General features: G+C 41.4%; 1 protein-coding gene across 1 annotated transcript in view; it reads left to right on the top strand.

Moving 5' to 3' along the window:
- LOC106578265 (BTB/POZ domain-containing protein KCTD5) overlaps positions 1–24,381 on the top strand; it is a 54,092-nt gene that overhangs the window by 26,578 nt on the left and 3,133 nt on the right. Inside the window, exons 2-5 of the mRNA XM_014156926.2 lie at positions 9,589–9,697; positions 9,849–9,940; positions 14,836–14,931; positions 20,023–20,148. Of these exons, the coding sequence (XP_014012401.1) occupies positions 9,589–9,697; positions 9,849–9,940; positions 14,836–14,931; positions 20,023–20,148 (423 nt within the window). The remainder of the gene's footprint in view (positions 1–9,588; positions 9,698–9,848; positions 9,941–14,835; positions 14,932–20,022; positions 20,149–24,381) is intronic.

Consider the following 24,381-nt stretch of genomic DNA (forward strand, 5'->3'; position numbering starts at 1 on the left):
GCAAATTCGCCACTGGCGCACTGTGCTCTTCACAGATGAAAGCAGGTTCACACTGAGCACATGTGACAGACGTGACAGAGTCTGGAGACGCCATGGAGAACGTTCTGCTGCCTGCAACATCCTCCAGCATGACCGGTTTGCCGGTGGGTCAGTCATGGTGTGGGGTGGCATTTCTTCGGGGGGCCGCACAGCCCTCCATGTGCTCGCCAGAGGTAGCTTGACTGCCATTAGGTACCGAGATGAGATCCTCAGACCCCTTGTGAGACCATATGCTGGTGCGGTGGCTTCCTCCTAATGCAAGACAATGCTAGACCTCATGTGGCTGGAGTGTGTCAGCAGTTCCTGCAAGAGGAAGGCATTGATGCTATGGACTGGCCCGCCTGTTCCCCAGACCTGAATCCAATTGAGCACATCTGGGACATCATGTCTCGCTCCATCCACCAATGCCACGTTGCACCACAGACTGTCTAGGAGTTGGCGGATGCTTTAGTCCAGGTCTGGGAGGAGATCCCTCAGGAGACCATCCGCCACCTCATCAGGAGCATGCCCAGGCGTTGTAGGGAGGTCATACAGGCACGTGGAGGCCACACACACACTACTGAGCCTCATTTTGACTTGTTTTAAGGACATTCCATCAAAGTTGGATCAGCCTGTAGTGTAGTTTTCCACTTTCATTTTGAGTGTGACTCCAAATCCAGACCTCCATGGGTTGATAAATTGGATTTCCATTGATTATTTTTGTGTGATTTTTGTTGTCAGCACATTCAACTATGTAAAGAAAAAAAGTATTTAATTCATTCAGATCTAGGATGTGTTATTTTAGTGTTCCCTTTATTTTTTTGAGCAGTGTATATTTTATTGTAATAATGACAACTACAACAATGCTGAATGAACTGAACAGTTATTTTAACTTAATACATCAAAATCAATTTAGTCTCAGATGTCCCGTGTGGCTCAGTTGGTAGAGCATGGTGTTTGCAAGGCCAGGGTTGTGGGTTCGATTCCCACGGGGGACCAGTACGGACAAAAAAAATTATGAAATGTATGCATTCACTACTGTAAGTCGCTCTGGATAAGAGCGTATGCTAAAATGTAAATAAATAATGAAACATGTTCAATTTGGTTTAAATGATGCAAAAACAAAGTGTTGGAGGAAAGTAAAAGTGCAATTTTTGCCATGTAAAAAAGCACATGAAAGTTGGTGGTTCCTTTTTAACATGAGTCTTCAATATTCCCAGGTAAGAAGTTTTTTAGGTTGTAGTCATTATAGGACTATTTCTCTCTGTACCATTTGTATTTCATATACCTTTTGACTATTGGATGTTCTAATAGGTACTTTAGTATTGCCAGCCTAATCTCGGGAGTTGATAGGCTTGAAGTTATTGCGAAGAGCTGCTGGCAAAACGCACAAACGTGCTGTTTGAATGAATGCTTACGAGCCTGCTGCTGCCTACCACCGCTCAGTCAGACTGCTCTATCAAATGATAGACTTAATTATAATATAATAACACACAGAAATACGAGGCTTAGGTCATTAATATTGTAAAATCCGGAAACTATCATTTCGAAAACAAAACGTTTATTCTTTCAGAGAAATACAGAACCGTTCCGTATTTTATCTAACGGGTGGCATCCATAAGTCTAAATATTCCTGTTACATTGCACATCCTTCAATGTTACGTCATAATTATGTAAAATTCTGGCAAGTTAGTTCGCAACGAGCCAGGCGACCCAAACTGTTGTGTATATACATTGACTCTGTGTGCAATGAACGCAAGAGAAGTGACACAATTTCCCTAGTTAATATTGCCTGCTAACATGAATTTCCTAACTAAATATTCAGGTTTAAAAATATATACTTATGTGTATTGATTTTAAGAAAGGCATTGATGCTTATGGTTAGGTACATTCGTGCAACAATTGTGCTTTTTTCGCAAATGCGCTTTTGTTAAATCATCCCCCGTTTGGCGAAGTTGGCTGTCTTTGTTAGGAAGAAATGGTCTTCACACAGTTCGCAACGAGCCAGGTGGCCCAAACTGCTGCATATAGATCCTGACACTTTTGCACTGACCGCAAGAGAAGTGAAACAATTTCCCTAGTTAAAATAAATTAATGTTAGCAGGCAATATTAACAAAATATGCAGGTTTAAAAAATATATACTTGTGTATTGATTTTAAGAAAGGCGTTGATGTTTATGGTTAAATACACATTAGTGCAACGACAGTGCTTTTTTTCGCGAATGCGCTTGTTAAATCACCTGTTTGGCGAAGTAGGCTGTGATTCAATGATAAATTAACAGGCACCGCATCGATTTATATGCAACGCAGGACAAGCTAGAAATATCATCAACCATGTGTAGTTAACTAGTGATTATGTTAAGATTGATTGTTTTTTATAAGATACGTTTAAAACCTCTTCAGCGTCTCATCCCGTCACCGGGATCAAAATCCAGCGAAAAATCATATCGCCAATTAGCATTAAAAAAAAATCATAAAAAAAAAAAATATATATATATATTTTTTTTTTATAGATACACCTCTCCTGAATCGACCCACGTCGTCCGATTTCAAAAAGGTTTTACAGGAAAAGCAAATCATTAGATTATGTTAGATGAGTCCATCGTAAAAAGCAGCTTCATAGCCATTTTCCGACCAACCACTTGCATCACATATAATCAAAAAACAGCTAAATGCAGCACTAACCTTTTACAAACTTCATCAGATGGCACCCCTAGGACATCATGTTATACAATGCATGCATTCTTTTGTTCAATAAAGGTCATATTTATATATAAAAACAGCATTTTACATCTCTGTCTGAGGTTGACTACATAATTTCCCCTCAAAAGCGTCCCGGTAAACAATGCTACATTTCCCTAAATTACTATCCTATAACGATTTTTTAAATTTATATTGTCAATCTAACATTTATAGATGAACATCTCTTGAGAACACCTGTCATACCAGATTTTAAATTAACTTTACTGGGTAATCACACTTTGCGATAAAAGGAGATGCGATACTCAGAAAATGAGCTAATATACAGAGCTCGGCGCCATCTTGGAAACAATCGCATGTCACATCTCATCTTGTATAATATTGTCAATAATCGCCTACCTTTAGTTGTCTTCATCAGAAAGCATCCCAGGTCCACAACAGATGTATTTTCGGTCAAAAAGTCCATACTTCACGTTCCATTAGCCTGATGTTGGTAGCGCGTCCTATGGCTCTCTCCAAGCGCAGGGCTGAAGTTCCGGATAAAATGCGATGCTCCCGCATGTAGGTTCGTTCAAACATGTCAAACGTTGTAAAACATAAATCTTCAGGGCCTGTAACACCAAGAGAGCCAATAAGATTCGAGGGGGATGATGTCATGGCCTTTAAAACCGTTTCCAAAGGTGGGGGCAGACATGGCCGCCGGCGTCATAATGGTGATGGCCCATCCCCTGTGACCAATTTCAAACTCGTCTCATTCACTGAGTTTTGACTCTATAAGGCTCAAACCACTGTGAAAAGACTGGCGACATCTAGTGGAAGCAATAGGAAGTGCTCACTGAACCATGGTTAACGGTGTTATTTATAGGGAAAGATGAGAAGTCGAGTCCACAATTCAGAATTCCACTTCCTGTTTCAATCGGTCTCGGGGTTTTGACTGCCATTTGAGTTCTGTTATACTCACAGACACCATTCAAACAGTTTTAGAAACTTTAGTGTTTTCTATCCATATATAATAAGTATATGCATGCCCTAGCTTCTGAGTTTGATTAGTAGGCCGTTGAAAATGGGAACGATTTTTTTTCAAAATGCGCTGTGGCGCCCCCTATCCTACGGTATCCTCAAGAGGATGCTAGCTAGCACCTTACCTTGGCTTCTTGCTGCACTCGCATAACAGGTAGTCAGCCTGCCACGCAGTCTCCTCGTGGAGTGCAATGTAATCAGCCATGATCGGTGTCCAAAAATGCCGATTACCTATTTGTTATGAACTTGAAATCGGCCCTAATTAATCAGCCATTCCGATTAATCGGTCGACCTCTACTCTGGACATGCTTTGGTAGTACCCAACTTGCCAACTACCATAAGGTCCTAATGGACTGGTACTCAGGGCTCTTGTCCCTCTAACTCACTTGAAAATCACATCAAACACTTATCAAAACAGTAGGCCTATCATACTTTTAAAACTCACATCACTGTGATCAATTTCAAGAAAGAAGTTTAACAGCAGGTTGAAACATTGTAGAACATGGTTGTTGAAAGCATAACACAATGAAATGGACAGCGCTTTCTAAGGTGATTTCATTCAAAACACCCATAGGTCTAATGCGTAGACTTATTAGCCCAAACCTGTGGGAAAAATGTAAAAATAAAAACAAATGATTACCCATAGCAGGAAAACCTAAAACAAAACTGATTTTAAGATGTATTTTGGTACATAATTGAACAAGCCTTTACTCCAACGTTTAATTAAATTTGAGTAATCACCTTTGAGCGTGGACTTTATTATTATGTATACTGGATGGACTGGTTAGGTTATGCTACGCTCCAAAATGCATATCCATGAGTCTGGGAGAGAACGTATAGCCTGGGCAATGCTGTTGGTTATTTTGCAGGGAGGCTTACAGTTAGCCTACATTTAGTGAGTTTGTGTTTTGATTTTGAATAGCATAAGAGGATTTATATTTCATCATTAATTGGGTGAAGCATTACCTTCAGTTATACAAAATATTTCCACACCTTGCGTTTCCATATCTTTTAGAACTTTCTCGAGCACGCAGAAAGGCTGTTACGTTTTTAGTGAAATGTTTAATTGCGAATACATGTTACTATCGATGTTCCCGAACAGATTTCACTTGGTTCCCAAATGTAAGCACTGGGTAGCTGCAGGAACAAGTTTGGAGAGCCCATGGCATTCAGAGTTTGGGCGGAATATCACGTGTTGGGCAGCAAGAGCATGCATCTCAAACAGTGGTTGATACGTGGAGAGAAATAAGTGTCATGTTTATTTCTCAGCTGCTCGTTAAGCACATGCTCTGCTATAAACCCGAAGTACCCTGAAAAAAAGACTGGCTGGGAACGCATGGCCTCCAGACATCTGTGCATACAGATGTCATATCACCCCCCGCCTCTGTTACTGCCCATTGGATAATAGTCCATTCTAAATCCAAACAAATTGTACATATTCAGGAAAGAGAATAGTATGATGGGTGAAAATATGATCACTGATGAGAGTGCAGCCTGAGGCAAGGAACAGAGCCCAAGCTTTTTCCCTACTTTCTCTAATCCTCAATAGCCTATAGTCGCACCATGCTGCTCATGTTTGTTTGTTTTTTTAAGACGAGATTTGTATCTTCACATCTAAAGTTGCAAATAACTCTAAATCTAGCATATTGGACCAGATTTTATCGATTTATTATTGTTTTAATGTTCGCTCAAAATAGCCACTTAATATGCTCACTTGCTCAGTAGGCCTAATGGGGAAAAATATCCTTTTATTCAAGCTGACAAGTTCAATTCCATTCTTCCTACTATAAAATGTCACGGGACTAAAAGCATACTAAATTAACAAGCCTATAACATAGGCCAGCTCATTCTGTTCTTCTGAAATGTTCTTAATTTCAATGTTTCTTTAGACATGACTAATGGATTTACTGTGATGGTGTACAGTATATTAAATAAAATGTATTCATTTAATGTTTTTTTTTTTATGTAGCTGTTTCAGAGGCTTGTATGGGTGGAGGCCTGAAGATTCTAAATGTGTTTGTTAATTAACGGTCACTTACTGTGAGACTGCCAGTCTTTTTCATGACAATAACCGGCTGACAAATTTCATGACCGCCACTGCCCCATCTAATGTATCTGGCAACAGACCGTATATCTTGCTGCCAATATCTTGCTCATGAACTAAGAGCAATTTTTCCATCTTTGGTGTACTGTTTGGCATTTTCCATCCACTGTCGATTTATATTCACCACTGTCACGTGTGCTCCCTCTCCTGCCTCTAGGTCACCAGGCTGCTCGTTATAGCGCACACCTGTCACTATCGTTACGCGCACCTGCGCGTCATCAGACTCACCTGGACTCCATCACTTCCCTGATTACCTTCCCTATATATGTCACTCCTTTGGTTTCTTCCCCAGGCGTCATTGTTTCCGTTTCCTGTCTGTGCTTTGTTAGCGTTTCTTGCTTTGGATTGTTTATTTTATTTAAACACTCACTTCCTGAACTTGCTTCCTGACTCTCAGCGCATATTGTTACAACCACAGTATGTTCACTTCGCTGATCTAGCTGCTGTTGGCTTTATCTAGTCTTTACCTACCTATCCCTGTGGTTCTAGCTTTATTATATCTGGCCTTAGATGACAGTGCAGCCATTGGGGACCACAAATGGACTGGGCATAAATTAATGATGTTTTCTGTCCTTCAAGAAGGTTTGATGGGAGTTTTAAGTTACTCCCACAATGGCATGTTACATTATTCATTAGACTTGTCAGTCTTTCTTTGAATATCCTTGTGTCTTCCACCTGAGCTCATTCAAATATCATAAGTGACTTTTATGGTATCACTACTGAACATTCTTGGATGCTCCCCATCAGCATCTTAGTCTTACAACAACTGCCACTTGTGATCACTTAATTTAGCTGCTTCAATTATTTCCCCTTTCTTACTCTCCTATCCCATTCTATATCACTACTTGTCCACTCTGTTACTCCCCCTCTCGATTTCCCTATGGTTTTCTCCCTTGTCCTTTCGTCCCCTTCCCTGTGTTTTGTTGACCGGTGCTCCCCCAGAGGGAGGCTCTTGTTTTTCATTAAAACACTGTGCCCTTTGTGTTGGTCCACATCAATCACGCGCCACTGCTCCTCTAATCACCACTCTCCCAAAAACAGGGTTACTTCAAGTGGGGACTCAACCACAGGGCCATGAGTATCCAGAGGACCCAGCCCAAATGAACCAACTCAAGGGGGTCCCAGCAAAGGATTAGACAGAAAGAGGCGTGTGGAGCTCACCTCATTTGCAAATGTGCAGCTTAGAGCTGACACACCGACAAGAGACAATGTACAGATATGGCATCACTAAGGCATGCTTCTACATCTAGGTGGCATGTCCGTACTGAAACTTTTTATGACCCCTCATTGTTGAACATTGACAAGTACAAACATGGCAATAGATGTATTCACTATGGACCTGGCTCAGCACTTAAGTCAGTAAGTGATGTGGAGGTGCCGCAACACCAGAAGATGGAAGTCTTAACTGACCTTTTTCTGTTCTCCTGTACTCTCCACATGTACACTACTGTTAAAAAGTTTTGGGTCATTGAGAATTTATTTATTTTTTTATTTTTTTGAAAATCAAATTTCTTGTCTGTTTTTAAAATAATTAATCAGAAATACAGTGTAGACATTGTTAATGTTGTAAATGACTATTGTAGCTGGAAACGTCTGATTTTATGGAATATCTACTTGGGTAGATATAGAAAACCCTTTTGCAATTATATTAGCATAGCTGAACACTTGTCCTGATTTAAAGAAGCAATAAAACTGGCCTTCTTTAGACTAGTTGAGTATCTGGAGCATCAGCATTTGTGGGTTAGATTACAGGCTCAAAAGCACTTTCTTCTGAAACTCGTCAGTCTATTCTTGTTCTGAGAAATGATGGCTATTCCATGTGAGAAATTGCCAAGACACTGAAGATCTCATACTACTCCGTTCACAGAACAGCGCAACATGGCTCTAACCAGAAGAGGAGTGGGAGGCCCCGGTGCACAACTGAGCAAGAGGACAAGTACATTATAGTGTCTAGTTTGAGAAACAGACGCCTCACAAGTCCTCAACTGGCAGCTTCATTAAATAGTACCCGCAAAACACCAGTCTCAACGTCAACAGTGTAGAGGCGACTCCGGGATGCTGGCCTTCTAGGCAGAGTTGCAAAGAAAAAGCCTTATCTGAGACTGCCTAATAAAAAGAAAATATTAAGATGGGCAAAAAAACAGACACTGGACAGAGGAACTCCGCCTCAAAGGCCAGCATCCCGGAGTCGCCGCTGTTGATGTTGAGACTGGTGTCAACGTCTTGGCAACTTCTCACATGGAATAGCCATCATTTCTCAGAACAAGAATAGACTGACGAGTTTCAGAAGAAAGTGCTTTGTTTCTGGCCATTTTGAGCCTGTAATCGAACCCACAAATGCTGATGCTGCAGATGCTCAACTAGTCTAAAGAAGGCCAGTGTTATTGCTTCTTTAATGAACACAACAGTTTTCAGCTGTGCTAACATAATTGCAGAAGTGTTTTCTAATATTCAATTAACCTTTTAAAATGATAATCTTGGATTAGCTAACACAATGTGCCATTGGAACACAGGAGTGATGGTTGCTGATAATGGGCCTCTGTACACCTATGTAGATATTCCATGAAAAATCTGCTGTTTCCAGCTACAATAGTCATTTACAACATTAACAATGTCTACACTGTATTTCTGATCTATTTGATATTAATGGACAAAAAATGTGCTTTCAAAAACAAGGACATTTCTAAGTGACACCAAACTTTTGAATGGTAGTGTACCTGTGGTTAAACTTTAGTGTCTGCAGAAGAATAAGAAACTGACTCAGAGCATTTAGGCTAGTTCATAACCCATGGGCTCCACTGGGGTATTTTTGCCATGGAAAGGAGGCCAGTCAGCCAAAAAGGTTCAGGTTCAGCACTATAGAGAATGCTTTGAGACAGTTTCTCATTATAGGAAAGACTAATTGGGTTTCACAACAGTTGGTGACAGTCTATCTGGTGACGGTAGCTGTGAATAGATGCATGTGTGCCAGTTGGAGTTTGCCTAGGTTTGTTAGGCTGTGACTAAGGCCTGAAAAGTATGAAAATGAATTTGCACAACATTTGTTTTGTTTCACCCCTCCCCCACAAGTTTTTTTGTAAATGACATCCAAACACCATTTCCATTTAATCCTTACTTGAATGATATTTTAATTCTCTCCTCAGGGGACAGGTGTTACTTGCAGGTTGCTGACAAACTGTCTCAATGACCTCTGTGTTTTAATGGAATGAAGAGGGTGGTTGTGTAATTTGTTACGTCTTGTAGGCCTACAGTATGTAAGGTTGTGTTGCGTTCTGCAGTCTTAATTGTTTTGCATTGAAGAGGGTGCAGTAGTGTTTTCCTCTTGGTCCCCTCTGGATTCGGCCTCCTGTTCCAAATCTCATTCTGTTCTGCTCTAATTGTTTTAACCTCCCATTCCCCAAGGAGCTAATGCTGTTCTAATCACAGTACTTACAGGAATATGGGATTGCTCACTGTTTGAGCGCATGAGGATCAAACTCCAAGTCCTTGTGGGAATATAGGCTAGAATCGATTGTGGAAGGCCATGGTGTTTGTGACAAGTTCAACCCATGCAGGGATTATGATCCCAGTCGCTTTCTCCATTTATATGGGCTGATGTTAGGGCTTCTGTTTCCTGATATACTTGGTGTGGTTTTATGTATTCTACTAACAGCTGGCCAGTGGATTTCCTCTCTTTACTCAACTTGGTCTTCATCGTCCAACAACGGTCTTGACTAAAATGAATTTTCTTTCTGTTCCATTTTCAGGATGACACTGGTGCATATCTTATAGACCGAGACCCCACATACTTTGGGCCGGTGCTGAACTACCTGAGGCATGGCAAGCTGGTGCTCAACAGGGACCTGGCTGAGGAAGGTAAGACTGGGCATGTGATATGCATATTACTGCCAAGGTGCACAGTGAAGCAGTTGGTTTCCAATGTCAGCTTTCAAGTATTATCTGTAGCAGTCCATTCAGTATGTTGATAATTCTTGCCAGGATAGATTCTAAATGTGTGTTTTTGAAGGTGTCTTAGAGGAAGCCGAATTCTACAATATCACGTCATTAATAAAGCTCCTCAAGGACAAGATCAGGGAACGTGACTGCAAAACATTACAGGTAGGTGAACTTCTCAATTGACACAATGCGCTCTATTGATTTTGTATTCATTTATTTGAAACCCGTATCAATTTTATTTGTCACATACACATGTTTAGCAAATGTTATTGCGGGTGTAGTGAAATGCTTGTGCACAAAAAAACGAAATACTGGCAAGTTGCTTAGGGCAGTTCTGCTTCTAGCTCCTATCTGTCGGCGCCATCTTGTGATTTTATCTCTTTGGGGGTTCCTGGCCTTGGTTGAGTCCACTGTTAGAGTAAATGCACCTGCTCCATCCCATGCTTCAGTATCTCTGTGTGCCTGTGTGCGCGTCTCTGTCTCTGTGTGCGCGTCTCTGTCTCTGTGTGCGCGTCTGTCTGTCTGTGTTTCCGTTGGCTTTCAATTGCTAGCAAAAAAGAAAGCCGATAAATAAAACTGTTGCCCAAAAGGGCCGGGAGAAAATAAGTCCCATTGCAAAATAATGCTTTTTATTAATTGATGGCAATACCAGTCGATGGAAATACATTTTACCATCATGGTTATTGGTTTATAGGTACATTTGCCTAATTTAGTGGAAATAATTTGGCCTGTGTGTATTTTCGTGTGTATCTTATTTATCCAACACAACTGTCACACCCGCACAGCATACAGAGCCTATTTTGAGCAGGATTTCTCCAGCAGTGCCTCAGCTGGTTGCTGCTGGAGTAAAACGTGCTTTTATAAGCACATTCATTCAAATCGCGTGTTAAACGTTTTGGTGCGTGATTAAAAAGATCTACTGTTTTTAATTCTCAACTGGTAATTGAAGCGCGCCTCCTATTCAGTTGCAGGAAGCAGCCTACCAGCGTGTCACCCACCACTTTACAAAGTGAGTTGGAGGCCGTGTGCATTTTGAAAAAATACTTACACCTAAATGTTTTATTTCATATTATGAGTCGTCTTCCCTCCCGTCAAAGTAGCCTATAGGCAAAAACTTAATAGGCCGCTCATGAGTTTCAAGTTTGGGGAAGCTTACAATTTATCCTACCATTTCTACCGTTCTGCGTGCCAGTTATGATTTTCATGTGCGCATTTTCGTGGAACAGTTTAATTTCAATAATAACGTTTTAGTTTCGCAAAATCATTGTCATGTAGTTTATCATAGAAATCAGAATTAAAATGACACAAAGCTCAGTCAACATTGATACACTGTGATCCATTGGTGGCTAAAGAAATGAGCGCATGGAACTCAGACTGTAGGCCAATGCAGCAGTAGGCCTATAACTATCATTTCTCTTTCACACTGATGACTGGTGATTATCAAGGGGGAGATTGTTGGACAGATTTTTCAAATAGCTTACTGTGAGGAACTAAAATAAAGACATATACAGTTGAAGTCGGAAGTTAACATGCACCTTTAGCCAAATACATTTAAACTCATTTTTTTCACAATTCCTGACATTTAATCCTAGTGAAAATTCTCTGTCTTAGGTCAGTTAGGATCACCGCTTTATTTTAAGAATGTGAAATATCAGAATAATAGTAGAGGATGATTTATTTCAGCTTTTATTTCTTTCACCACATTCCCAGTGGGTCAGAAGTTTACATACACTCAATTAGTATTTGGTAGCATTGCCTTTAAATTGTTTAACTTGGGTCAAACCCTTCGGGTAGCCTTCCACAAGCTTCCCACAATAAGTTGGGTGAATTTTGGCCCATTCCTCCAGACAGAGCTGGTGTAACTGAGTCAGGTTTGTAGGCCTCCTTGCTCACACACGCTTTTTCAGTTCTGCCCACAAATTTTCTATAGGATTGAGGTCAGGGCTTTGTAATGGCCACTCCAATACCTTGACTTTGTTCTCCTTAAGCCAATTTGCCACAACTTTGGAAGTATGCTTGGAGTCATTGTCTATTTGGAAGACCAATTTGCGACCAAGCTTTAACTTTCTGACTGATGTCTTGAGATGTTGCTTCAATATATCCACATAATTTTCCTACCGCATGATGCCATCTATTTTGTGAAGTGCACGAGTCCCTCCTGCAGAAAAGCACCCCCACAACATGCTGCCACCCCCGTGCTTCGCGGTTGGGATGGTGTTCTTCGGCTCGCAAGCCTCCCCCTTTTTCCTCCAAACATAACGATGGTCATTATGGCCAAACAATTCTATTTTTAGGATTGATTTGCACTTTTCGCACAAGTACGTTCATCTCTAGGAGACAGAGCGCGTCTCCGTCCTGAGCGGTATGATGGCTGCGTGGTCCCATGGTGTTTATACTTGCGTACTATTGTTTGTACAGATGAACGTGGTACCTTCAGGCGTTTGGAAATTGCTCCCAAGGATGAACCAGACTTGTGGAGGTCTACAATTTTTTTTTTCTGAGGTCTTGGCTGATTTCTTTTGAGAGAAAAAATTACTTGTGTCATGCACAAAGTAGATGTCCTAACCGACTTGCCAAAACTATAGTTGGTTAACAAGAAATTTGTAGTAGTTGAAAAACAACTTTTAATGACTCCAACCTAAGTGTATATAAACTTCCGACTTCAAGTGTGTGTGTGCCAGTCAAAAGTTTGGACACCTACTCATTCAAGGGTTTTTCTTTATTTTTACTATTTTCTACATTGTAGAATAGTAGTGAAGACATCAAAACTATGATTGGACATTAGACCGGTGGAAATCTGGCCTTTTGGTCTGATGAGTCCAAATTTGAGATTTTTGGTTCCAACCGCCATGTCTTTGTAACGCAGAGTAGGTGAACGGACTATCTCCACATGTGTGGTTCCCACCGTGAAGCATGGATGAGGAGGTGTGGGGGTGCTTTGCTGGTGACCCTGCCAGGGATTTATTTAGAATTCAAGGCACACTTAACCAGCATCGCTACCACAGCATTCTGCAGCGATACACCATCCCATCTGGTTTGCGCTTAGTGGGACAATCATTTCTTTTTAAAATGACATTGAGCCAACAAACCTCCAGGCTGTGTAAGGGTTATTTGACCAAGAAGAGTAATGGAGTACTGCATCAGATGACCTGGCCTCCACAATCACCTGATCTCAAACCAATTGAGATGGTTTGGGATGAGTTGGACTGCAGAGTGAAGGAAATGTAGCCAACAATTGCTTTGCATATGTTGGAACTCCTTCAAGACTGTTCGAAAAGAATTCCAGGTGAAGCTGGTTGAGAGTGCCAAGAGTGTGCAAAGCTGTCAAGGCAAAGGGTTGTTGAACACTTTTTTTGCTTAGTACATGATTCCATATGTGTTATTTCATAGTGTTGATGTCTTCACTATTATTCTACATTGTAGAAAATAGTGGAAATAAATGAAAGCCCTTGAATGAGTAGGTGTCCAGACTTTTGACTGTGTGTGTATTGTATTTTACCCCCCTTTTTCTCGATCTTGTCTGATCGCTGCAACTCCCCAACAGGCTCAGGAGAGGTGGAGTCATGCGTCCGCCTAACAACACTCCATAACAGCCACCAGCTTAACCCGGAAGCCAGCCGCACCAATGTGTCGGAGGAAACACCGTTCAGCCTGCAGGCACCCGGCCCGTCACAAGGAGTTGCTAGGGAGCGATGAGCCAAGTAAAGCACCCCCGGCCAAACCCTCCCCTAACCCGGACGACGCTGGGCCAATTTGTGTGCCGTCCTATGGGACTCCCAGCCACGGACGGTTGTGGCACTGCCTGGGAATGAACCCGGGGCTGTAGTAACGAATCTAGCACTGCGATGTAGTGCCTTAGACTGCTGTGCCGCTTGGGAGGCCTCATCAACTATAGTTTTTGTTTTTATATTGTTCGCAATGGATGTTAAAAAACACTTTCCTACATTTCCGCCAGTTACTTCAATGCGTGCCCAGGCAAGCATGCTCCCTCAACATTATCAGGACATAGAAAGCAGACATGCTCATTGCTCACATGAAGCACTCAACACAAAAGACAAATCTGGTAAATGGTTTTGAACTAAACCAAAACTTGTTTCTCTCACAAGTGTAGCAGGTTGTGAACTCTGAAAATAATGTTTCCACTCCAAAAATGTTAAATGATCCAAGGGTATACGAGTCGCCCAATGAATGTACAAGAATTGGTGGGAGACAGCTGGGACATTCTGGAGAGAGACTCGTCTATATCTTCGCCACATACCCCTCCCCTTTTTGTCAACATTTTAAATTATAATCAAGGCATATTTTAGATGCTTTTCACTGACGGCTGCGACTGAATAATCAGCTAGGTCTATTGTGATTTGAAACAATCCACAGCAATTTTTTAAAAGAAGCTAATGATCCTCGATTCCTTTGTGGCGGTCATGCTTTTTGTTGAAGTATTTTGAATTATTCTATTTCTGTGTAGACAGATGTACCTTTACTTCCCTATTGGATCCACCTCTATGCCATTTATCTCCTGTTCTATTGGTTTTCATATCAACTTTATTTCATTGTCCAGAAGCCAAAATCACAATCCTAGTTATATTAGCAACCCATCCTAGTTGTTGCATATGGAACCGATATCCAGTTGCCTGTTTAGAATGGTGTTTTCAAATCAAAATCAAATGTTATTTGTCACACGCACCGAATACAACAGGTGTAGACCTTACAGTGAAATGCTTACTTACAAGGCCTTAACCAACAATGCCGTTAAGAAAATGCAAAAAAAAAAGTAAGCGATAAGAATAACAAATGATTAAAGAGCAGCAGTAAATAACAATAGCAGGGGGTACCGGGTCAGAGTCGATGTGCGGGGGCACCGGTGTCGAGGTGCATGTTGGCAAATTTTCGAATATTACTTTTTATTGGCTGCTTCGTTACTTAAGTTGCATGTTCTGTTTCGATGCATTAGCATTATCTAAATGTTTTTTTGTCATTTTGAACAACATGGGTGGACGTCCTAATGGGTTATACACCCAATGCATATGGGTTGGGTAAAGCTCTCACTCTCTCCCCAGGTTCCAGTGAAGCATGTGTACCGGGTGTTGCAGTGCCAAGAGGAGGAGCTCACCCAGATGGTGTCCACAATGTCAGACGGCTGGAAGTTTGAGCAGGTAACGCTGCCTCCTACCACAAGGAGACAAATGTTCTTTATTTGTACTTCCCTCACCCCGTAATCCTCACATCACCCAAACAATCCAATACATTAATTTCAAATTGTCCTTTTTTTTTTGTCTTGTATGTGATCTGGGCATCCCTCTGTGCTCTGATTGGTTGTTGCAGCTTGTCAGTATAGGTTATGGGTGGGCCCAGCAGTCAGTTTCTGCTGAATTGTGAAAGGGGGGGAGTCTACTTTCCCAAACCACAGCGGAAAGGTGTGTCCCACAATGTTCTGTCCTTGGGCTGGTGACTGCATGTCTCCTATGTACCCATTCACAACCCTTTTGGCCTCTGTGTATCCCAGCTTTATGCACACGAGGTGGCCATTTTGAGTTGATTTTAAGATGTGTACTGTTTGTCTGACAAAGGACCCAAATGAACACGGCACCCTTTGTCTGTTTGACTATCTCCTCCCTCTTCACATTTTATTTTCAGTTTCAGGTAATACTCCTTGTTATTTATATGTTTTTCTTGACAATGTATTGTCTTAAGAGGACATTTTTGGGACCATGTTTAATCTTTTAACATACAGTGCATTCAAAGTATTCAGACCCCTTGATTGTCCACATTTTGTTACGTTACAGCCTTATTCTAAAATGGATTAATTAAAAATCCTCATCAATCTCCACACAATACCCCATAATGACAAAGCAAAATGTTTTATTTTTTTATTCATTAAAAATGGACATACCTTATAAGTATTCAAACACTTTGCTATAAGACTTGAAATTGAGCTCAGGCGAATCCTATTTCCATTTATCATCCTCGATGTTTCTACAACTTCATTGGAGTCCACCTGTGGTAAATTCATCAAAACATTTCTGCAGCATTGCAGATCCCAAAGAACACTGTGGCCTCCATTATTAAACGGAAGGAGTTTGGAACCACCAAGACTTCCTAGAGCTGGCCGCCCAGCCAAACTGAGCAATCGGAGAAGGGCCTTGGTCAGGGAGGTGACCAAGAACCCAATGGTCACTCTGACAGAGCTCCAGAGTTCCTCTGTGGAGATCGGAGGCACATTACAGCCCGCCTGGAGTTTGCCAAAAGGCCCCTAAAGACTCTCTCGGACCATGAGAAACAAGATTCTCTTGTCTGATGAAACCAAGATTGGACTCTTTCGCCTGAATTTCAAGCGTCACGTCTGGAGGAAATGTGGCACCATCCCTACGGTGGAGCGTGGTGGTGGCAGCATCATGCTGTGAGGATGTTTTTCAGGAGCAGGGACTGGGAGACTAGTCAGGATTGAAGTAAAGATAAGCGGAGCAAAGTACAGAGATCCTTGATGAAAACCTGCTCCAGAGCCCTCAGGACCTCTGACTGGGGTGAAGGTTCACCTTTCAACAGGACAACGACCCTAAGCACACAGCAAAGACAACACAGGAGTGGCTTTGGGACAAGTCTCTGAATGTCCTTAAGTGGCCCAGACTTGAACCCGATCGAACATCTCTGGAGAGACCTGAAAATATCTGCAGCAACGCTCCCCATCCAACCTGACAGAGCTTGAGAGGATCTGCAGAGAAGAATGGGAGAAACTCCCCAAATACAGGTGTGCCAAGCGTGTAGCCTCATACCCAAGAAGACTCGAGACTGTAATTGCTGCCAAAGGTGCTTAACTTCTCTAGGGTAGGTGGGACGAAATCGTCCCGCACTATTCAACAGCCAGTGACACATCAGAGCGCCAAATTTAAAACCACAAAATGTCATAATTCAAAGTTTCAAACATAGGACTATTGTACACCATTTGAAAGATAAGACTCTCGTTAATCTAAACACACTGTCCGATTTCAAAAAGGCTTTTCAGCGAAAGCAAAACATTAGATTATGTTAGGAGAGTACATAGTCAGAAATAACCACACAGCCATTTTCAAGCAAGCATATATGTCACAAAAACCAAAAACACAGCTAAATGCAGCACTAACCTTTAATGATCTTCATCAGATGACACTCCTAGGACATTATGTTATACAATACATGCATGTTTTGTTCAATCAAGTTCATATTTATATCAAAAACCAGCTTTTTACATTAGCATGTGATGTTCAGAACTAGCAACTAGCATACACACCGCAAACTTCCGGTGAATTTACTTAATTACTCACGATTAACGTTCACAAAATACATAATTATTTTAAGAATTATAGATACAGAACTTCTTCATGCAATCGCAGTGTCAGATTTTAAAATGGCTTTTCGGTGAAAGCACATTTTGCAATATTCTGAGTACATAGCCCGGCCATCACGGCTAGCTAATTTGACACCCACCAAGTTTGGCCCTCACCAAACTCAGATTTACTATAAGAAAAGTTGGATTACCTTTGCTGTTCTTTGTCAGAATGCACTCCCAGGACTTCTACTTCAACAACAAATGTTGTTTTGGTTCGAAATAATCCATAGTTATATTGAAATAGCTCCGTTTTTGTTCGAGCGTTCAGGTAACGATCCGAAGGGTGACGCGCGGGCGCATTTCGTGACAAAAAAAATCTAAATATTCCATTACCGTACTTCGAAGCATGTCAAACGCTGTTTAAAATAAATTTTTATGCGATTTTTCTCGTAAAATAGCGATAATATTCTAACCGGGCGACGTTGTATTCCTTCAAAGACTGAAAGAAAAACATGGAGAATTCACATGAACGCGCATCTCCAGTGTCACTGTCCCCAGGCAGGCCAGTAACAAACTCTGCTGCTGTTTTTCGCCCAGAGACTGCAGAGCTCTCATTCCACTTTCTGGCGCCTTCTGAGAGCCAATGGAAGCCTTAGAAAATGTCACGTTACAGCAGAGATGCTGTATTTTTGATAGAGATAACCTAGAAGGACAACAAATTGTCAGACAGGGCACTTCCTGCATGGTATCTTCTCAGGTTTTGGCCTGCCATATGAGTTCTGTTATACTCACAGACACCATTCAAACAGTTTTTTAGAAACTTTTTAGAGTGTTTTCTATCCAAATCTACTAATTATATGCATATTCTAGTTTCTGGGCAGGAGTAGTAACCAGATTAAATCGGGTACGTTTTTTATCCGGCCGTGCAAATACTGCCCCCTAGCCCCAACAGGTTAAACAAAGTACTGAGTAAAGGGTCTGAATACTTATGTACATGTGATTTTATTTCAGATTATAAAAAAACTAAATTTGCTAAAAATTCTAAACCTGTGTTTTGCTATTGTGTGTAGATTGAGGGGGGGAAATGTAATTTTTTAATCAAGGCAGCAATGTAACAATGTGATAAAGTCAAGGGGTCTGAATACTTTCTGAATACACTGTATGCTAGTTGAGGAGTGAAGGAACATATTGAAGCCTGATTAGGCTATACATTGTAGTTTAAACATGGATTCTGTTAGTGGTACGTTCCTAAGCACTTAGTTTTCCAGATTCAAATTTGTCATTTTGGTCAAGCACTTACACTCCAAATTCTTTCAAGAGCGTTTAAGTGTGTGCGTGGGTAAGCACTGATTGAGTCTTCCCTGGCTCCACTGTCCCTGTGGGGAGAGGATCACTGGATCTCCCAGACAGCTGGAATGTTACTAATAGTCTTACAAGGGTCAGACAGGAAACCCCTTAAAACACATACTTGACCTAAGCTTAGGGCTCAGCAGCAGTGAGCCTAGTCATCTGGGGATATGTAACCAATTACTCCTCATTCAGAGCCACTCAGTCCTGGGTTGTTAATTAGGGCACGTTTTCCAACAGAAAATTAAGACTTTTTTTTTATTGGAGAAGTTCAGATGGTACTGCCCAGTTTCACACCTTTTTCTGATATTTTTCTTCAATCTGTGCTACTGAACCCGATCCTGGGCTGCCTTCAGGTTTCTAAATACTCTTGCTATGTCCACGGATCACCCACGCTAGATTGGTTGAGAAAGGTTCTTGAATCACATGTTTATTTTATTTTTTTAACTAGGCAAGTCAGTTAAGAACAAATTTATTATTTTCAATGACGGCCTACCCTGGCCAAACCCGAATGACTATGGGACTCTCAATCACGGCCAGTTGCAATTCCGCCTGTAGTTGAACCAGGATCTGTAATGACGCCTCTAGTACTGAGATGCAGTGCCTTAGGCTGCCGAGTGGTGCAGCGGTCTATGTGGTGTATGAATGCTTATTCAAAGTTACCTCAGAAAACAAGTGATCTGCAAGTTGACTGCACTTTAAGACACATTTGGGTTCAAGTGAGGTTGAGGTTTTGACCATATCGTTGGACTTGAATGGCTATCGCGATGGGTGAGAACTGAGACTGGTTGTACTTGGTACAGTAGCTGGTAGCTATAACATTTAGCATCAACATAGAGTAGCTTAATACTCTTGCCTCCTGTGTGAGACATCTCTTGGGAACAACATGGCTCCTGCAGAAGTGGCTAATGAGGTTGTGCATGTCGAGACATGCACACCCACAGAGTACACTGTACTGTACACATACTGACTGGCTGAACACAAGTTTAAAGCATTCGACTAAGAGGAGGAACAGAAGTTTGTCTGACATTGTCATATGTATTTTGTAGGCCGAAGTACTGCGCGTTGATTTGCATGACATCACCTCACTGTCTGCATGTTTGTTTAACAATCTCACAAGGCTCTGGTCTCTCTTCATTGGTTGCTTGTAAACAAACACCATGTGATTGGGGACTACCAGTAAGCTTCATAATGAAAAGTTGTGACCGGTGAAATGAAGAACGCAATCTTTATCTCCTAACGTATCGCACAAGTTGACTGCAGGTATTTACTTAAATGTAGCTACAAATATTCACATTTATTATTATAAAAATAAAAACGTAAAATAGTTTTGACGGTATTGGAAAACCATCTAGTGGCTAATTCCAAATACCCCGGTGTACGGTATATTACCGAAGCCTATAGCCAATTCACATTTTGTGTTCTGAACTGTTTCAAGCTCTGTCATGTTTTCTACCTATTATCTAATGCTTTTTATTACTGTTCGAACTCATCACATTTCTGTTATCTAAGTACACTGTAACCCACTTTCTGTCCTCATTTTGTCTCTGAAGCTAATTATTTCTGTGTGCTCTTTCTCCTCTCACCCCCCCAGCTGGTCAGCATTGGCTCCTCTTATAACTACGGAAACGAAGACCAATCTGAGTTCCTTTGTGTGGTCTCCAAGGAGCTGCACAACCAATCATACGGCACAAACAGTGAGCCCAGTGAGAAAGCCAAGGTGAGTGTGAACACCGGCAGTCAGGCAAGTGAGAATTCCATGACAAGCTTGTCTGGATAGTGGCTTGTTCTGGATGTCTAAAAATACCACATTTTTACTAACCCTGCTTCTATGGGACAGTGATAAATGGCCCTGATTTGCTGATGTAAACGCTCATAGAGGAGTCAATTTTAAAGAAGATGGGTTTGGACTGCTGCACAGAGTAATTCATTGGTAAATGTGAATTTTGTATTTTATGAAAAGTATAAAACATTGGTCAATTAGTTAGGTTAGGGATTGAATTAGCCTTCATTGAATCAAGCCAAGTCCTTTTTCATAGCAGTTAACATTTACTTTCAACAATTTGGTGTCTAAATCAAAAGGACAGTTCTGTTAGTGTAAAGTTATGTCAGACTACACTCAGGCCTAAGTGCATTTCTCCAGTATTACAAGATTGATGTAATGTTAGATTTGACCTTAGACCGAACCCCCCCCCCCCCCAAAATCAAATATCCATGTTAGTAGGACCTTGAACATGGGCTTGAGGATTACTGGGACAATTAGTGGGGAAGTTCATTCTCTCTGAGGGCTTTTGGATCAAAGTAGCAGGCCTAGCTGTGGGAATTACTAGTCCCATCTGCAGGTCCCCATGTGTGCCCAGTCCTCCAGGGCATGCTTCACTCACTTATTTTCATCAGGCTCCTTCTGGTCCCAGATTTGGTTATTCTATTGAATTGTTGCAAATAAGCTGCGATTTAAGGGTGTTTTCACACACAGTTTTGAGCTATAGTTCGAATCAGTTAGATTATTTGTTGTGTTGTATTCTTTTCATTACATATTGCCAAATGTCAAACTAAAATGCCCCACCAAAAAAACACGTTCATGCAAGTAATTTGTTTATTGGAGAAAAATTATAACGTGAAATCCGTCTGACTATCAAGAAGCATAACTTGTGTCCCAAACTTCATATGACTTTCGCTTTCATCTTCCGACAACATGCGAGAGAAAATGGCACAATAGCCTCTGAGATAAATGGGGGGGTGGGGAGGTGGGCAGGCAGGCAATGAGAGAAGGCATATCGGCTCGATTGCAAGTGAATCTGACTTAAAGGCTATAGCTCCAGTCTTCCCTAATCTGCATCGGATGCGCCCATAAATGCAGTGCTACTTACAATATTTCAGAAATATTAAGTTATGATAGGCTTCTGCTTGCATTTCATCAAATGCTTACAGTCAAACAACCAATATTCGGCCTCTGGTTATTTTCCTCTGTTTGGTCCAGACTGCATTCACACATGCAGCTAACCGTACCATGGTACAAATGGAATCTGACCAAGACCGCCATTTTTGTGTGAACTACGGTGCATTGTTTAGTGCGCTCCGGATAGTGTTCACACCAGTCCAAACGAACCAAACTAAGGGGGAAATCGCGCCAAAACTATTTGGTGTGAAAGCCCCCAAGAAGTCTTAGATTCAGTCAGATTTAAATGTCACATGGATGTAATCGAGTTAATACCAGTTCTAGAGATTGTATTTTCTATTGATAGGAATTTCAATGCATTTATACCACAGAAAGAGGCTTTTCGCTTGAGTTCTAAACAGCGGTTTATACACATTACATTTTTAGACTAAATGGACTTTGGTACGGAGCAAAGCAATCACAGAGACCGCTTAATAGGGCATATCGGCTCGATTGCAAGTGAATCTTACTAGATGTGAAAGTAGCCTACCTTCCGACCCGTCAATGTCCAAAATGTAGCGATTTGTTTTATTTATTTTTTATTTAACCTTTTATTTAACCAGGTAGGCTAGTTGAGAACAAGTTCTCATTTGCAACTGCGACCTGGCCAATATAAAGCATAGCAATTTGACACATACAACAACAGAGTTACACATGGAATAAACAAACATACAGTCAATAATACAGTAGAAAAAAGAAAGTCTATATACAGTGAGTGCAAATGAGGTAAGATAAGGGAGGTAAGGCAATAAATAGGCCATGGTGGGGAAGTAATTACAATATAGCAATTAAACACTGGAATGGTAGATGTGCAGAAGATGAATGTGCAAGTAGAGATACTGGGGTGCAAAGGAGCAAGATAAATAAATACAGTATGGGGATGAGGTAGATAGATGGGCTGTTTACAGATGGGCTATGTACAGGTGCAGTGATCTGTGAGCTGCTCTGACAGCTGGTGCTTAAAGCTGGTGAGGGAGATTGGCAGCAGAGAACTGGAAGGAAAGGCAACCAAAGGAGGAATTGGCTTTGGGGGTGACCAGTGAGATATACCTGCTGGAGCGCGTGCTACGGGTGGGTGCTGCTATGGTGACCAGTGAGCCGAGATAAGGCGGGGCTTTACCTAGCAGAGACTTGTAGATAACCTGTAGCCAGTGGGTTTGGCGACGAGTATGAAGCGAGGGCCAACCAACCAGAGTGTACAGGTCGCAGTGGTGGGTTGTGTATGGGGGTTTGGTGACAAAACGGATGGCACTGTGATAGACTGCATCCAATTTGTTGAGTAGCGTGTTGGAGGCTAGAACTGTGAGTGAACACCTTTTGAGAATCAAGTCCAAGAGGTGTAATAGTAGTCAGTTGCTAGGTTTCCATCCAATTGGTGACAAATTTTAGTGCAAGTTTTCTAAAAATCTGCATAAAGAAATTGGTGCATGCGCTCTTGACAACAGTTCGCTGATAAAGTGGACAGGGTAGGTTATATGATGGAGGGATGGATAAGAGCAATATCATTTGTAATTGGCAGCCAAGCATAGATCATGTCACCAGCATTCAAATAATACCCTCCAATATATATTAGAAAATTTGCATCAAGCTCATCACTTAACCACCATGAAGTTCATCATACCTTATTTAATCTGTATATAAACTCTTAATGCTTTTCCATGTGGTGGTGGTAGTACAACCTAACATCATTGCGTGACTCAAAGTTTACTTCTACATGATGGCTTATTTTATTTCAATATTTGCGCATAAAGGAGTTTCCACCGCAATTGTCGCAAAAACAATTTCACCGACCAAAAAATTATCCTACTTTGTCTAGAATGTTTTGTCGACAATGGGAAATTTTACACACTTCTGCTGTTTCCATCAGCCCTGTTGTGAGTTTTTATGCATCAGGTAATTCATTTGCATGGAATGGTTGGATGGAAACCTGGTTAGTGATGCATCCCCAGTCGGAGAGTCTTCATTGGACAGGTGTTAGTTAGTTGGTTGGTTGGAAGGTGAATGTTTTTGTAACATTTACACAACACAATCTGTTGTCGTCCCCCACTTTACCCTTGACATTTTCTCCCCATTCATTTTCGTTCTTGTAAAGACCTGTCTTCTTCCTGTGCCATTTGCATGCTGCATGTTGCTCAGAGTGAAGATGAAGAGACGGATTATGAAATGAATGACTCTGATTAGGGTTGAGCACTTATGACTCAACGGTGAGAGCTCAGCTCTGCTGCCCTCCTAACTCCTGCCCCTCCTTTCTTTCGACTCTCGTACTCTTACCTTTTTCTTTCCATAACTCCACAATGAGTCTTTGCCCTGGTGCTTGCAACCCTGGTCCATGAGAGGATTGTGTCTGGGATTTGGGTCCTGTCAGGCTTTCAGTCACTTCGTCTTTCAAATCAAATGTTATTTGTCACCTGCTCCGAATACAACAGGTGTAGACCTTAAAGTGAAATGTTTACTTACAAGCCTTTAACCAACAATGCAGTTTTAAGAAAATGCCAACAAAAAAAGTAAGAAGAATTGCAAATAATTAAAGAGCAGTAGTAAATAACAATAGCGGGGCTATATACAGGGGATACAGAGTCAATGTGTGGGGGCACTTGTGTTGAGGTAATATGTATATGTAGGTAGAGTTATTAAAGTGACTATGCATAGATAATAACAGAGTGGGGGTAATGCAAATAGTTTGGGTAGCCTTTTGATTAGCTGTTCAGGAGTCTTATGGCTTGGGGGTAGAAGCTGTTTAGAAGCCTCTTGAACCTAGACTTTGCACTCCGGTACCGCTTGCCGTGCGGTAGCAGAGAGAACAGTCTATGACTGGGGTGGCTGGAGTCTTTGACAATTTTTAGGGCCTTCCTCTGAACACCGTCTGGTTCAACACACTCTTTAGGACCAAGGTTGACTACACCTGTCAAGCTTTTCATTTAGCATGTGCAAATACACTGATCATACCGAACATTAGGAAAACCTCATTGAGTTGCAGCCCTTTTTGCCCTCAGAACAGCCTCAATTCGTCAGGGC

This window comes from Salmo salar, chromosome ssa19 (assembly GCF_905237065.1).
Source record: "Salmo salar chromosome ssa19, Ssal_v3.1, whole genome shotgun sequence".
Classification (NCBI taxonomy): Eukaryota; Metazoa; Chordata; class Actinopteri; order Salmoniformes; family Salmonidae; genus Salmo; species Salmo salar.